The sequence below is a fragment of the Penicillium longicatenatum genome, assembly GCF_028827895.1.
Source record: "Penicillium longicatenatum strain IBT 33135 chromosome Unknown contig_2_segment0_segment0, whole genome shotgun sequence".
NCBI lineage: Eukaryota > Fungi > Ascomycota > Eurotiomycetes > Eurotiales > Aspergillaceae > Penicillium > Penicillium longicatenatum.
In genome coordinates, this window is record NW_026643120.1 from 2,690,271 (window position 1) to 2,705,499 (window position 15,229).

The 15,229-nt window shown below is 50.4% G+C and overlaps 4 protein-coding genes across 4 annotated transcripts; all 4 read left to right on the forward strand.

Annotated features, from left to right (window-relative positions):
* Positions 1 to 3,295: 3,295 nt before the first annotated feature.
* On the forward strand, positions 3,296 to 5,023 carry N7484_003526 (uncharacterized protein; the record flags this gene model as incomplete). Its single annotated transcript, XM_057113946.1, has 4 exons — positions 3,296 to 3,388; positions 3,442 to 4,039; positions 4,092 to 4,274; positions 4,329 to 5,023. The coding sequence occupies 4 exons, from the start codon at positions 3,296 to 3,298 to the stop codon at positions 5,021 to 5,023; spliced, it is 1,569 nt and encodes a 522-aa protein (XP_056974086.1).
* A 1,235-nt stretch (positions 5,024 to 6,258) lies between these two features.
* Positions 6,259 to 10,537, forward strand: N7484_003527 (uncharacterized protein; the record flags this gene model as incomplete). The annotated part of the gene is made up of 5 exons (XM_057113947.1): positions 6,259 to 6,771; positions 6,842 to 7,021; positions 7,084 to 8,044; positions 8,110 to 9,699; positions 9,762 to 10,537. The coding sequence occupies 5 exons, from the start codon at positions 6,259 to 6,261 to the stop codon at positions 10,535 to 10,537; spliced, it is 4,020 nt and encodes a 1,339-aa protein (XP_056974087.1).
* A 689-nt stretch (positions 10,538 to 11,226) lies between these two features.
* On the forward strand, positions 11,227 to 12,515 carry N7484_003528 (putative protein N-terminal asparagine amidohydrolase; the record flags this gene model as incomplete). Its single annotated transcript, XM_057113948.1, has 2 exons — positions 11,227 to 11,431; positions 11,557 to 12,515. The coding sequence occupies 2 exons, from the start codon at positions 11,227 to 11,229 to the stop codon at positions 12,513 to 12,515; spliced, it is 1,164 nt and encodes a 387-aa protein (XP_056974088.1).
* Positions 12,516 to 14,221: 1,706 nt separating this feature from the next.
* N7484_003529 (basic helix-loop-helix domain-containing protein) lies at positions 14,222 to 15,150 on the forward strand (the record flags this gene model as incomplete). The annotated part of the gene is made up of 2 exons (XM_057113949.1): positions 14,222 to 14,750; positions 14,810 to 15,150. The coding sequence occupies 2 exons, from the start codon at positions 14,222 to 14,224 to the stop codon at positions 15,148 to 15,150; spliced, it is 870 nt and encodes a 289-aa protein (XP_056974089.1).
* Positions 15,151 to 15,229: the final 79 nt, after the last annotated feature.

The following is a 15,229-nucleotide window of genomic DNA, read 5'->3' on the forward strand; positions in this document are numbered from 1 at the left end:
CTAGGCCCTATCAGCGGCGTTTTCCGTCTCTTGTTCACTGACTAGCCGTTCTAACGGTCATCCCGATTCTGCATTGTACAGGAGAGATGGTGTAGTGGGGGTAAAACCAGGAAAAAGGAAAGAAACCATAATCCGAAAAAGCAAATACAAATGAGTTGACAGATGAGAGGGCTCCATAGAGGGGCGGTAACAAACAAAGACTTCCCGCGCAAAATCCCCTTGCGATTGATAGTGGGGGTAGCTCGCGCGGCCTTTCACGCCGTTGTTAGTGTTGACGGCGTGGATTTTCTTTATATACGGAACTAGGAGTGACCAGGGTGTAATGACAAATAGCGGCCAAAAGTACAGGGGGTTGCGACAAGCTTGGGGAAATAAAGGACCTATGGCAACCTAATGCTAAGGCGAATGCAACGATGATCGTTCTTTTGTATATGCCTTTGTGTGGCGGAATATGATCACGGATCGGGGGATTACTCAAAAATCAAAACCTAATCAATTTGAGAAGTGTATACGATCAAACACGCAGGTACGATGTTGTGTGCAGGTCCACCGAGCTGCTGCAACTCATTTGGTTCTGATTTGTGTTTGCCCGATCTGGCGTCATAAATATAGTGTCGTTTGCCTTGGGGAATCCCACCGAGTCCACGTGCGGGAGATGGACAAAGTGACAGATGCTTGGGTGGCCGTTCCCTTTCCCTTGGGTTCCTACCAAGGGTGTTCCTTCCCGAGGGGTTGAATTTTATTTCCCTAATTTTTTCTGGGATTTTGACCCGATCCCGACCACCTTAACCGGATCAGGAAGGATCAGGAACTTTAGGGTGGAAAGTGGGGTTTGGAGAAGCGATTGTTGCCGAAATAAAGAAACTCGATTCAAAAGTACAGCGCTTAACCTCCCGGAGAGATCATTGAAGTCCCCCGACACTGTAAATTTAAATGTCGTCAAGCTGTCTCGATTTGTGCTAGGACGACCGCCTCACCAAATGTACGCGTCTAGAACAGACCAGTGGTCCTGACCCGCCATTCCGGTGCTTTGATGCATTTCGCTTATGTATTCATCCTCCGAGATTCATATCTCATTTGGCGAGATTTGAAGGGTCCGATCTCAGGGGTTCGCCGTTTCCCAGCTGAAGAAAAACGTTGATGGCCATATCCTGGTAGCTGGAAACCCGGCGAGCTCCTGTCATATCCAAGGCCCTGGGATTGAAGGAAGATCGACAGAAATGATGTCTTTTAAAAATGGATCGAGACCCTATCAGCGAGTCATTCGGGAGAACATCCCAGGATCCAGGGTGTTGGGCCACGCACAAGCCTTCATCTTGATAGGTTCATGGACTGGAGATGGCGTGGAGGGCCACACGCCGGCTGAGCTCGGCCATTGGACCAGACGGGCCCTGCGACTAGCGCCGGGGCACATCAGACAGAGATCCGAGGTCTGTTCGAGCACCAAGCAGTAGTGTGGTTTTTACGTGGAAACTTACGCTTAGCACCTGCAGTTCGTCCCCTATGATTTGTCAGGCTGATTCTCCCCGTAACCGCTGTAACACGAGAAAAATAAAATCGGAATTAATTAGGGGGACTGGAGGTTCCTGACTCTGCAGTATTCCCACTGCGCGGAACCTCCGACAGCTGAAGTGTGATCTGCATTGTACCTTATGAATAGCCACATTATACTATTTCGCGTGGGCCCCGACGCAAGGCTGGGCCTGTGCGGACTTTTTACTGAACACGAAAGGTACGAGCAGGTGACATCGAGGATAGTGCGACCAGAGTGAAATGAGCTTCTCCAACGGATTAGCAGTAAACAAAGAACGGATCCCTGGTTCAACGTGGATCCCCGGGGCGCTTAGTCCCGCCGGGTACCAGAGAATAGAGTCACCGTTTGTGATTAAGGGTGGAAACGGTCGATAGAACCGGTTGCCTCGCTCTCGCTCAGTTGTTGGGTACATCACGACGTACATTTGACAGCCATGACACCCCGGGAGTCTTGTGGGGACTGGGAAGAGAGGGGCTAGGCGATCGATAATCGACAGCACCAGTCTCCATTAGGTACTACTCCGAGCCGGGAGGAAGTGGAGACCTCTTGTCATGGAATTAAAATCATTTTAAAATCCCAAAAATGTCAGCGATCTACAACTAGTCGGACAGGGATTACTGTGTAGATCGGGACACCCAATGGACACTAATTGCGTACTAACAGATGACTACTGCATGTTGCGCTCCAATACGCAGCATGCATACTCCGTAGCGCGATCAGAGAAATTAAATTAAATCCCAAAAAGCTGCCGGGGATCCCCCGGCTTTCTGATGCCCACAGGGATCATCCATGCTCGATGTGGCACAGTGTTTGATGGGGTTTTAACAATTTTAAAAAAAAGGATTTTATTTTGTGAAAAATCCAAAGAAGAAAAAAATCCAATCGAATAATCCAGTTAAATCCAAAAAAGAAAAAGAAAAAGAAAAGTACTTTGGCCTACAGATCTGACCCCCCATCGCTGCCAACTACCAAACTGAAATAGCCCTGGACTCCAGTTGATCTTGGTTGGGTTAATTTAAACACCCTGCTCTTCCCTCCCAGGTCAATACTTTTTCTTTCTACATTCCATCTACATTCCTTCGACCCACTTCCAACAGTGCTTCATCCTGTGGCCCCCAACAAGATATTGTGTATACAACCAGGTCAACCCCGTTTGTACCACCCATCCACTACTTGGAAACCCCCGGGAACATACGAGTGGAGCTCTATTCCATCTTCGTTCCTGCATTCTAGCCGTCGGCTGCCAACGTCAACTTGGCTCTGGCTCTGCAGTCTTCCCTCGCACCACTTGTCAATCCATTGGACCAAGTTTCCCAACTGTCCTCGTCAATCCGTGAGTCTATCTGCAACAGTCCCCAAATAGATGGTTCTATTCCAAATAGCTTGGCTTGCAAAACCGTTCGCGGGATGCCTTTCTTCACATCCCTCTACCCGGCGGGGCACGGGGATGATAGCCGCCCGTTAGGCATCGCCATCTACTGGCTGTCGAGGGTTTCCTAAAACGGCTTCATGCTGGGTGCATTGGACTAGAGAATTGAGACCATCAAGCTAACTATATGGCCTAGTGCCAACTCCACTAGGTGTAAAAATCCAGATCTTCAGCCCCCGTTGAAAACGCCCGTCCTCTTCTATAAGAAGGACCATTCCATCTGGAATTATCTGATACATTCGACAATTTTTTTTTTTTAACGAGCTTCAGATTGTGATTGTTGATATCACCGGGTATAATACAATTCAGGACACTTTGTCCCACTCGACAATATGGTTTACGCCAAGCCCAATTCTTCGACTGGGGCTATGAAACGGTCCGCTTCTGCCCTTCATGAGGGCCCCCCGGGTTGGGATGTGGCTCCAGTACGTTGATGCATAGTGTATTCGCACCTGACTTTGAGCTAACAAAGTTTCAGCCTATGATGACTCCATCTCGATCATCTGCCCGCCTGCCTTATGCACACTACGCTATGATTTACCTCGACAATGAGGGCAAGATCAAGGTTGACGAGTCTGCCTCTATTCAAGAAAAGAACTCCACCCTTTTCACTTCTGAAGTCCGCCAGAACTTCCTCGAGATCCTTGGTGAGAGCGTGAGCCTTCAGCCTGGTGCCCGCCGTACTATGGAGGCATCCCCTCGCCGAGTTCGTCGCCGTCGTGGAAATGCGCCTGGCGCTTCCACCATTGATTCCCGTTATGATGATGTCTCTGATAGCGATGACTTCTCTCCTAATGCATCCTCTGACATGGTTCCCATTCGCGTGGGAGATGTTCAAAAGGTCATGAGCTATTACGAGGGTGCTCTGAAGCATTTCCAACAGCTCAACTGCCGTATGGTCGCAAAGGCGTTTATCAAGTTCATTGAACCGCGCAAGCAAGTAAGACACCCTTACAATGGAGGAAAGCCTCCACCAGGATCCGCTCCCGGTGCCACCGGGGACCCAGAAAAAACTAAGCCTGAGTGGTGGCCCCCGGGTGTTATGCACAAGGAGCCCGACCACCTTAGAAAGGAGTGTATGTATAACCTACTTCCACTGCCATGAGCTATATACTGATCTATTAATAGACCGCATTGAGTTACTGCTGCACATTATTCGCAAACTTGGTGGTTATGGTATCACCGCCGATAAGCTTAAGGAAGTCGCTGGCGACACTAAGCGCAGTCTGAAGCACCCCTCCCACGTTGAGATCATCTACGAGATCCTCCGAGTGAGAAAGATGGAAGAGCGATTCGAGCGCGGTGAAGTTGGTACGTACCCACTACTCTCAAACCATTAGCCCTCATTCACTAACACTAGTCTAGATGGCAACATGGTTGTCTTTATTCAAAACCGGGGACCTAGTCCCAAGGGTGATGGCGACGAGGACGATGATTCCAACGAGCCTGCCCCACTTGAAGCACCAGAACTCATCGAAGATGGTCTCATGACACCCACATCATCCGTCGAGCATCTCGCCCCATTGACCACTCCAATCGATACTCTCCCCATCGGAGGCCGCAGTCTACCCGGTAGCTTCTCCATGCCCGAGCTTACCTTCGACGGCCCCCGACAAGATAGACCCTACTACACCACCCCACCCCACTACACAGACTCCTTCTCACAACCCATGCTCAGCACCCCCGTCACAGCAGAGATGATCAGCCCCCACGACGTCTCAGTCTTCGACTACTCTCAACCCCCCTTCCCCAACTCCAGTCCAGAGCATCAGCGCCACCAAGCGCCTGGGCACTACGACCCTTGGGGTGCACCAACATTCCGCCAGAACGTCTTCGGCTCTGTCGACTACGGCGTGCCAACAAGTAGTCAAGCTGTGACTCCCGTTTCCATGCCTTACCACATGCCCATGGCATCCCCGGCACATTTGCATGACATGTCCCACCAGCATTCCCATGCACAGTCCCCAATGGACCCCATGTCACAACGGGCTTTGCCCTTCCGCACTGGCTCCCTTGGACACCCTAACCCCCACGGGTTGCCATTATCTCACCCTGCCTAAATCAACGGATGGGCTGGACCCGGTTGATTGGTGACGTGAAATGACTGAACTTGAAGAAGCTTCGGGCTTCGTAACGATTATATGACTGATGGCTCTGAATACCACAACAAAGTACTCATATACAGGGGGCTTTTGCACGGGAGTTGTCGTTTGTGAATAAAAATTAGGTCGGTGTCTACTTCAGGAGCCGCGCAGATATATGGGTTTGTTTGATTTGAGATATCTTGGATTGTTTTGGATTTGGATTTTGGTTGCTTGTTGTTTGTTTCCAATTTCCGGTTTTTATTTTTATTTTTTACCTTCTACAACTTTATTGTTAACCTTCTTGACTCTCGCTAATACTTTGTTCCTTTTTCTCCTCTTTTGGTTGATCTTTGTTATGTATATGGTTGATGGTTGATGGATTGGTTCTCATGTGTACGCTTCATGGGGCTATGTTGATAAGCCATTGTTTAGTAGATGATGAACAGGAATCATTTTTGAATAAAATATTTTCTCTCAGACTCTAGTAGAGATTTCTCGCACAATAATTGGGGATTATGCCCTATGGTCTACTGACAGACGCGGGTATAAATCAAGCGCTACTGCCGCTACGGAGACGCGCGGCTAATAATGGAACCGTGCCGCTTTCTTGAAGTCGCGTGAATCAGCAGAGCTTCCATCACCTCAACTCCGACGCAATAGCTCTGTGGCCCTGTACGTTCTCAATTTCCATGTCGAGGACGCGAGCAATATTTAAACCCAAGGGTAGCTGATTATCTTTGACAGTGCGCCCACTCTCTTGACGTGTCTATCTTTCACAATTCCGCAGCAACTTCACGACCGTCGCACCGCTTTGTCCAGAACCTACCCATCTGGTTCAACATCCATAATCCCCATATCGATCGCGACGTGATATTTGCAGTTCCGAGATAATATAGATCACAAGCATCTGAAAGGTACCGATACCGCCCTCCCATCGTTCACGACCCAGCCCTCCGCATTCGATTGCCCACCCCGTATCTCAGTGAATTATACATTGGGCTCCGCCGTTCATTACCAACATGAACTGACTTTATGTTCTCGCCTTGGCGACCGAACTTCAAAATATAGACCTTTTCGTTCCATCGCTCGTGTCCAGCCCGTCCGTCTAGATTTGCACTCGACCCGACCTTCGATTATTTCCAACTGAAGTTCCCAACAGTGTGGAGTGCTGAAGTGGCTGGTTGCATTCTCCTCCGCTCGTAGCGGACAGGATGGCTACCCCGTTTAACCCATTCAGTGGCCGAGGCCAAAGAGGAGCGGCCAACCCGACAGCTACGGCAAGCCGGGGACGCGGAACACCAGCTGGCCGTGGGGGACACTTTCCGCCAAGAGGCTCTAGCGCACCTCGGGCAAAGTACAATATCAACCGAGGAAGAGGTGTTTCACAGTCGCGCGGCCGTGGTCGGGGTCGTGGCGCTGGCGCTTCATCCCCAGCCACATCGCATTCGGGTTCGGGGACGCAATCCCCCCAGTTACAGCCGACCAGCTCTCCGTTCAGCCAAATGGGTCAGCAAAAGCCCGCCTCGAACCCTTTTGGAGCGCCAAATCCCCAGCAAAAATCGCCGTTTGCTAGCATTCAGAATGCGCCAGCTGCCCAAGTGACTACCCATGCCCCCCAATTTGTACAGAAACCGATTGCAGCAAACCCAACCGGTGGTGGATTAGGCCATGTTCCCGTGGAGAATGCGACAATTTTGTCACAATATCACGAGCGCTATGACCAGGTAAGCAAAACCTTTCTACTGGCGCATTGGCTTGAAATTCTGGAATAGGCTTATCTGACCAATCTTGCAGCTCAAAGTCGATCGCGCAAACCAGAGGCAGAGGGCCATTAGGGATGGCCAGATGGCCGATCCAAATCAGCCGACCTCACTAAACAATGCCATTACGCCCGTGGGTACTTGTGCTAGCATGTGTCCTGAATTCGAACGCGTTGAACGTATCGTGCAAAAGATGGTGGACAAAAGTGAAAAGGTAAAATGCTTTGCTCCTTCCCAGTATGTCTGCTTCCCCGCCATACACTGACATTCTCCTAGTACCTGCATTCATCAACCGGCACTCTTCAAAACATGGAGACCAAAATGCTGAAGCGGTTCCGACGATCAGCTGCTGGATATGATGAGCAGCTCCCTTCTGATATTCGAACTCCCAACGCCTTGCTTCAGAGCACCAATTATCTGATCCGCCATATTGTTGGTGGCAACGAACCATTGGGCATCATCCACAAGTTTGTTTGGGACCGTACAAGGTCCATTCGCAATGACTTTTCTGTCCAACAGGTCACGCAAGAAAAAGACGTGAAGATCGCCGTGACCTGCCTAGAGAGGATTGCTCGATTTCACATCGTGTCACTGCATCTCCTTTCCAGCCCGGAAAACGAAGAGCCCTTCGATCGTCACCAGGAACGTGAGCAGCTCAACAACACGATGTTATCTCTCATGTACTATTATGATGATCACCGCGGGCGCATCCATTTTCCGAATGAGGATGAATTCCGCGCATACTACATCATCTTCTCCATTCATGATCAGCGACCCGATCTAGAAGCTCGCGTTTCGAAGTGGCCAACGTCTTTATTGACATCACCTCGCGTTCAGGTTGCATTGGAGCTATATGCTGCCGCTTGCAATACCTGGGAGTACCAAGGAACCCTGGATGCAAGGCGACCTAATGCCATTGCACAGGGATTCTACACCCGCTTTTTCAACATCATCAATTCGCCCTGCGTGTCCTACCTAATGGCGTGCATCGCTGAAATCTACTTCAGCTATGTTCGGCAGACAGCCATCCGTGCGATCTGGAAAGGTTACTGCAAGACGCCCATGTCCCAGCAACATAAGAATCAAGAATGGACGGTGGAGGAACTGACCAGGGTATTGCACTTTGACGATGATGAAGAGACCATGAAGTTCCTCGAAGAGCAGGATTTACAAACGGCAGAGAACGCCAATGGGGAACTCTACCTCGACTGGGGTAACCGCCCTGTTGATTCCGTTGGTATGTACTACTGTCGACATGTTCACTATTCCAGCCACCGTCCGGTTTTACTAATTGCGTACTAGGATTCTCACCATCATCTGAGCATGCTTATTCGGAATTCACCGTAGAATCAAAGCGGGGCGGAAGAAGCCTAGTTGCTGTCATTCTAGGAATGAACATCCGAGAGGCAGCAAAAATGGGGTTGATTGATAAATCTAAGCTGCACGAACATGCGAAACCCTCATCCCCAGGTGACCGTGACGGGATGAGCAATTCTCCTCTCTTTGTCAGTGAAGATGAGAACACCTTCTCTGCCCCACTGGTAGAATCGAACTTTTCGACATTGGACAGCGATCGCTTGACAGAGTCGTCTGCCCCATGCACGCCCAATCCCTTTCAAAACTCTTTGCCTGATACAAATCAATCATCAGGCGCCCAACCTGCTATACCTCCCCCGCAGCCTTCGAATCCGTTCAAAGCCTCTCCCCTGAATCCTTTCGCGTCCCCGTTTCCTAGCAGCACCGCGGCCAAAAATGCTCCTTCAACACCATCGCCAGCTTTGAATCCGTTTGCTGCTGCTTTGAAGCCAACGACATCGACATCCGCTGCTCCTGCTCCGTCACTATCTCCTTTCTCGTTTGGCAAACCAGCCGAGGAAGAGAAGCCTGTGGAGTCAACGCCTGTCCAGGCACCTTCGCCTTTTGCCACTAGTGGTCTTTTCAAGCCCACGTCTGAGCCCTCTACTTCAGCCCCAAACCCATTTGCTGCCTCTTTGTCGTCGTTTAAAACTTCTCAAACATCCAACTCAACCCCCGATGTTGCTTTTACCACCAAGTCAACTCCTCAGCAACCTACGTCGTTGTTCTCTACCGCCAAGCCTTTTTCTCCATCGATAGCCCTCAAAGATACTAGTGCTGCACAAGTCTCTACTTCTAAAGCTGCACCGTTTTTCTCAGCACCAAACCCTTTCTTCCCCTCCGCAGGCACCGGGGGTGCCAGTACTACGGAAACTACCATCCCCAAGTCAGCTTCGCCATTCAATCTCGCAAACATTACACTATCCTCGCAATCGCCTTTTGAACCCCCTTCATCTGACTCGGAGTTTTCATCTCAACAAAGTCCATTGCCGCTGACTCCTGCGATTGAGTCAGCCGAAAAGCCAAAGAATCTTTTCAGTGGGACCAATGGTTCTCAAAATCCAGGACAATCTTTCCCCAAGGAACCTTTATCAGAGCAGCCTTTCTCCACAGAAAAACAGAGTCAAGAGGTTCCTCCTGAGGCGGTCCCCCTTGGTCAGTCTACTGAAAATCCTCTATCGGCTTCTAGTGCTTTTGCTCCTGCGCCAACCACTTTATCGCGACCTTCAAACCCATTGTTTTCGGCTACGAAGCCGACCGAGTCGGTAGAGCAAAAGCTCAAGGAAACACTGGCAAGTGCAAAGCCTCTTTTCCCGCAGGCGACGGATTTACAATCCATGTCTCCTCCCAAGGCCTCAACCAACAGCACATTGGTTGGGAATATTTCCCAGGCCCAAAAGCCAGTACCTCCCGCAGCGACGACCAAAAACAACACAACAGGGTCTGATAAATCTGTCGCCTCGTTAGACTCTTCTCTCTCGTCTCAGGATTCCCCTAATCCATCCATCAAGCGGAAGTTTGAGGATGGACCTCCTGGTGAGTCCAATGTTTCCTGTCTTTCAACTTCTCGAGAATCTTCTTTTAACTCTCTTTTTTAGTTTATGCAACGAAGGACGAAGAACAAAATGCCTGGCACGGCCTTCTTCGGCGACTCTCGGAGAAGCAAGCCCGCAAGAGGGCGCGTAAATTGGAACTGGAGCAGCAACGGGAAAGAGAACTCGAACAAGAAGAAAAGCGGAAGCAGCAAGAAGAGAAACAGAAGAGGTCATTAGTGGAAGAAGCTGCGGATGAATTGCCGAATGGACGAGAATCGAAAGCTCTCAAGGTGTCCGACCTGGTCGACAACCCAGTACCCAGCAAGGAATACTCTCTCTTCCAAGCATCGACCCGAATCCTACCCACTCTGCCCTGCTTGGAGCGTTTCAAGGACTCCACTGAACGCAAGGGACCGACCGATTCCGAGATTGAGGCCGCAGGCAGAGCCCGTCGACAACGCGAGATCGATCAGGATGAGCTGCTTCTTTCCGCCGCCCGGATTGCGGCTGAGCAGTTGAAGAACGGACCCAAGATTTTTGACTCTTATCCTACTGAAAATACCGAGCATCGCTACTCGTACAACCCTCAAAGGAGCTTTTCGGCGTCTACTCCATACTCACAGAGTATGTCACCGCCTGCACCACCTATGTATCCGAATCACGGGTATGACGTGGCTTACGCTCCTGATACCCCGCTGGGCTTAGGTCGGACTATGTCACGCACTGAGCAGAGAATCCGGCGGACTGGGGCTCACGGTCTAGCCTACCTTCCTCTAGACTTCAGTCGCGTCCACAGTAAAAGCCAAGACGACAAGAACAAGTTCTCAAAAAGCGGTTAAGCTTTAAACTATATCTCCGTGTGTCATCTATTATGATAGTCATGGATGTCTAAGTGGATGGATTTTTCTGCATTGCTAAAAGGCGTTCTATATTTACACATATTCACATGGTGTTTGACGGTACCTTTGCAGTAAATACCCTTGTTTTTTTATTGCTGCATACTCCGAATAAGCTTACAATATGGATGAAACATTAGTCATCTTTTCAATTTTGGCGTAACTACAGTAGCTTGTTCATACTCGGGTACCTGCTTATGCAGCTTAAGAGTGTTTTGATGTGGCCCAATAAGTTGTGACTCTGTAAGTCTATCAGCCGTTCGATGTATTCAAAACACCATTTACTTGCCATAAGGCCATGTATCAAGTCTAGATTCCCTGTGGATTCACTATAGCGGCTCATTCAATGTTGTCATGTGTTTCTCTTTTCACGTGATGGTCTGACGTAGCATAGAGACGTCCGCGGCAGGGATCCACTCTGCAGATATGCACTGCCATTGGGACCGAACGACAGGGCCCAAGTATAAAACTTTGTTATCTACATGGCTTTGAAAACAACTCCCAAGGCAACATCTATTTTACATCCGATCTCAACCCTACACCTCCATCGCTTTTCACAGGGAGTCAGCCGCTTACGTAGCAACAAACATCTCGAGTCACTGCGGAAATTCTCCACGTCGCGGGGCCAGGAGATGCGTATTGCGACACTACAGTTCGCCCCCAAGCTGGGTGATGTTGAGAGCAACATCCAACGCGCTAATGAAGTCTTGAACCGAGGCAAGCTTCTCTCATTGGGTTCTGGCCGGAGCTTGAATCCCAAAGCTGGTCTCACCGCTGCCATTGAGATTGAGAGACTGAGACCTGATGTTTTGGTTTTACCTGAGTTAGCATTGACGGGTACGTATTAAGAGATGTCCCTTTTCATGTCAAACATTACACATCTCGAGAGTAAAGCACATGCGCTCTCCATGTTGTCCAAATGTACCAAAGTACAACCCACTCACCAGTAAGAAACACTATAGGATACAACTTCCCCTCATTGGAAGCCATAAAACCCTATCTTGAGCCCGCAGGCACAGGCCGCAGCGCCACCTGGGCGCGCGCCACAGCCAAGCGCTTAAAATGCAAAGTCTGCATCGGGTACCCGGAAATCGAAATTGGAAATGGTACAGACCCGGCTAAATACTACAACTCCCTTTTGGTAGTTGACGAGCACGGCGAGGTTATCCACAACTACCGTAAGTGCTTCTTGTACTACACAGATGAGACGTGGGCGGCCGAAGGGAATGTGGAGCGGGGGTTCCACGAGCTTGACTTCCACTCGCGGGATGATGCACAGCGTACATCCGGAGATCTCGTGGGTGATATCCACCGAGGTGCAGCAGGTGGCGATAAAGGCGACGGTGAGGTAGTAGGGTCCGCACCATCCAGCAAAAAAGTGGCAACATCATTCGGTATCTGTATGGATATCAATCCTTACAAATTCGAAGCACCCTACGCCGCCTACGAGTTTGCCTCGCGTGTTTTGGACTCCCAGTCTCAGCTTGTGATTCTCTCTATGGCTTGGCTGAGTATGCACAGCCGCGAAATCTTAGATGCATTAAACCGGGAACCGGATATGGATACCTTCAGCTACTGGCTCCAGCGGTTCATGCCGCTCCTGGAGAAAGAGATGCAGCATGCACGAAATGTGGATGATGAGGATACCCCCAAACAGGTTGTGATCGTCTTCGCCAATCGAGCCGGTGAAGAGCCGGCGGCAGATGATACCAAGCCACCGGCGCTGTATGCGGGGACCAGTGCCGTTGTTGCGGTGACGCAACGGGCCGGGTTGGGGTCACGGGAGGGAGTACAGGCGGAGAAAGAGATGGAGGTGAAGATCCTCTGTTGGGATCAGCTTGGAGCGCAGGAAGAAGGTATTTGTTTCGCGGATACCACGGCAGACCCGAAAATGGTTTTTGGGCTTCGTCGTTCGGAGTGAGACATTCCGAGACGAAACGCGTCAGTGGAGTTGGGACTTTGTGATTGTGTGGAGTGTGGAGGTGGGGATGTGCATCTGGTTGCCTACTAGTACGACTAGTAGAAGACTAGTGGTTGGCGATGTACAGGTTTGTATGCAAATAGATGACATATAGATATCCATATGGTTACATGTATTCATAGAGAGGACCCTGGAGATGCTACGATTTGATCTCCATTGTTCGGAAGGAATCGTTTATTTTCTATAATCGTGATTACCCCTCTGCGCTAGTGGCTAGTGATATCAGCCATGTCAATCTTGGCCAGGATGATCGCATGGGAGATCGACTATTTCTGCAGAACACACATCCACTTTATTTCGAGAGTCTTATGACCAGGCGATCCTTCACATACTGAGAGAGTCTAGCCCACTGACCCAGTGCAACCCCGGATCCACAGGATGAGAAGTCGACCTGAAACATGTGATGGTTCATGATCGGCGAAGGGAATCCAAGTGATAACGACGGCCCCAAAACTGGGAAACAGAAGGGCGCACCGTGTCTTATCGCTGCTTCTATACTCTATACTTCTGCCCGAAATAGCGCACTTGCCTGATCCGGACTGATAGTGGCCCGTGCCCGCTAACTACACGTGATGGTGTGGTCGATCAACCAATCAGTGATGCGAATCACGGAGTGTGTGTGAGGGGCACGGGACTATTGCACATGATCCGAAAGTGTGAATCTTTCCAAGAGAAAATGGAAATGAAAATGAAACGGAAAATGAAGGGAAAGATAAAAAGTCGTTCAAGTAGAGAACACTTTGATATTCCAGCAGTCAATCTACGAGCGGCTGTGTCACGGGTACCGGATACCTGCCTGGGTCGGGTGCAGATCAGGTGATATTCAACGCGACTGGTCTCTACCGCCAACCGTATCGGCTTCTCCTCAAACCTTCCACGTGAGTCCACCTCGACTCGATGATTCCCCCCTCCAAAAGCATCCCTTTTGCATGTAATATCTGCGTTTTCGAGTGGATTATCAAACCGATCTCCTCTCCAGCTATCCATTTTACCTCTCTTTCTTCCCCTGCAATTTGGGGAGTTCTTTTTGGAGTTCGCATATCGCGAACAACGTGACTTCTGGTCTTGTTATTGTCCGTGGCAGGTGACTTCTTGTCAGGTGATAAAGAGGATCATCCAAGGTAACGAATCTCCCCATCGGACCCCCGAATGCACTTCCCTTCCCCCCTCCCCATGTCGCGCTGTGATGCTACCGCGACCTCTCCAATCCTGGACTGTGATCCCCCTTGCCTGATTTCCTCGGTCGCCCGCAGCCATGACGCGCCTCTGATGTCTTCGCGCGCATCTATGGCTTGCGACAGAGCCTCAGGGTGACCCTGAGGCGAATCAGAGCTATGTAGAGCTACTGTCGCGATGCGGTTGATGACTCAAGGCCTTCCTGGCGACGAAACCGCTTGATCCCGACCGTTCGTTAGGCCATCCGCCTCAACGGGCGCGTCGACTTCACGCGTTTTTTCTTTCTGTTTACCCTAGGGAGTGACGATCGATCCTCCCGGGGACGGGCTGGCCCGGCCACTTCACTAATCCAAGCGTTTCACGGACACCTTGATCCTGAATCCTTTTCTGAAACAATTTTCTGCTTTACACTTACCCTGCTTTTCCCCTCTTTCGATGACTAACCGCCCTCCCACCTTAGGCTTTCACATATGATGTCTGATCCATCCATGAACAGTCCCGACGGGCATGTCCATAAGCGCAAGCGCGAGGGATCTGACGACTTGGGACACGATCCCCAACGTATGAATCGTTCGTCACACGGTAGCAACGGCAGTATGGACAACCAGCACAATTTCGGTCACTCTCTCAACTACGAGCACGGTCTGCCCAACACCGGCTCAGAACTCAACATCGACCAGCAGATTCTTCAACACGTTGGCCCGCAGAATGGCATGTCAGATGATAACGCTCTTACTGCGAACGCGAAGGCTGCTCTCGCTGCTCACACTCCCCAGCACAAGTACCCGCCCCCACCTGATGCCGCTTTCGATGCCAACAACTTGACCTCGGGTTTGACTTTTGGCGATGATATGGGTCAGCCGCCCATGGGCCCTTCACACAACCACAACTCTACTGCTGCCGCGGTATATGCTGCACGTGAGGCACAGAGTATGAACCAGAAGCCCACTGTCGGCTCTCCGGAATGGCACCAGATTCGCAAGAACAACCACAAAGAGGGTACGTCGGCTTTTTATATCCCCGGACTAGTCCGCACCGGCACTAACGTTTTGTTTCAGTTGAGCGTCGACGTCGCGAGGCCATAAATGAAGGCATCAACCAAATCGCTCGTCTTGTTCCCAACTGCGACAAGAACAAGGGCGCCATACTACAGCGGGCAATCGAATATATCTGCCAGCTCCAGGAAGAGCGCAAGAATATCGACGAGCGATTCGAGCAACACAGCCTCACCACAAACCACGCTATCACCGAGATCAGCACATCCAACTCCAAGTTGAAGGCCGAGGTCGGCCGACGCAACAACATCGCTCTCAAGTGGCTCCAGCGCTGCCGTGATGCAGGCCTTGAGTTTGACGACTACGACGAAGCCAAGGACCTGGAGACTCTGGACATGGAGTAAACTTGAGCTCTGAGGTCTTTGTTATAGTTTTCATTCGCATGTGCTACGACTCTGTTTTCGGTGGTTAAGATATTGAACA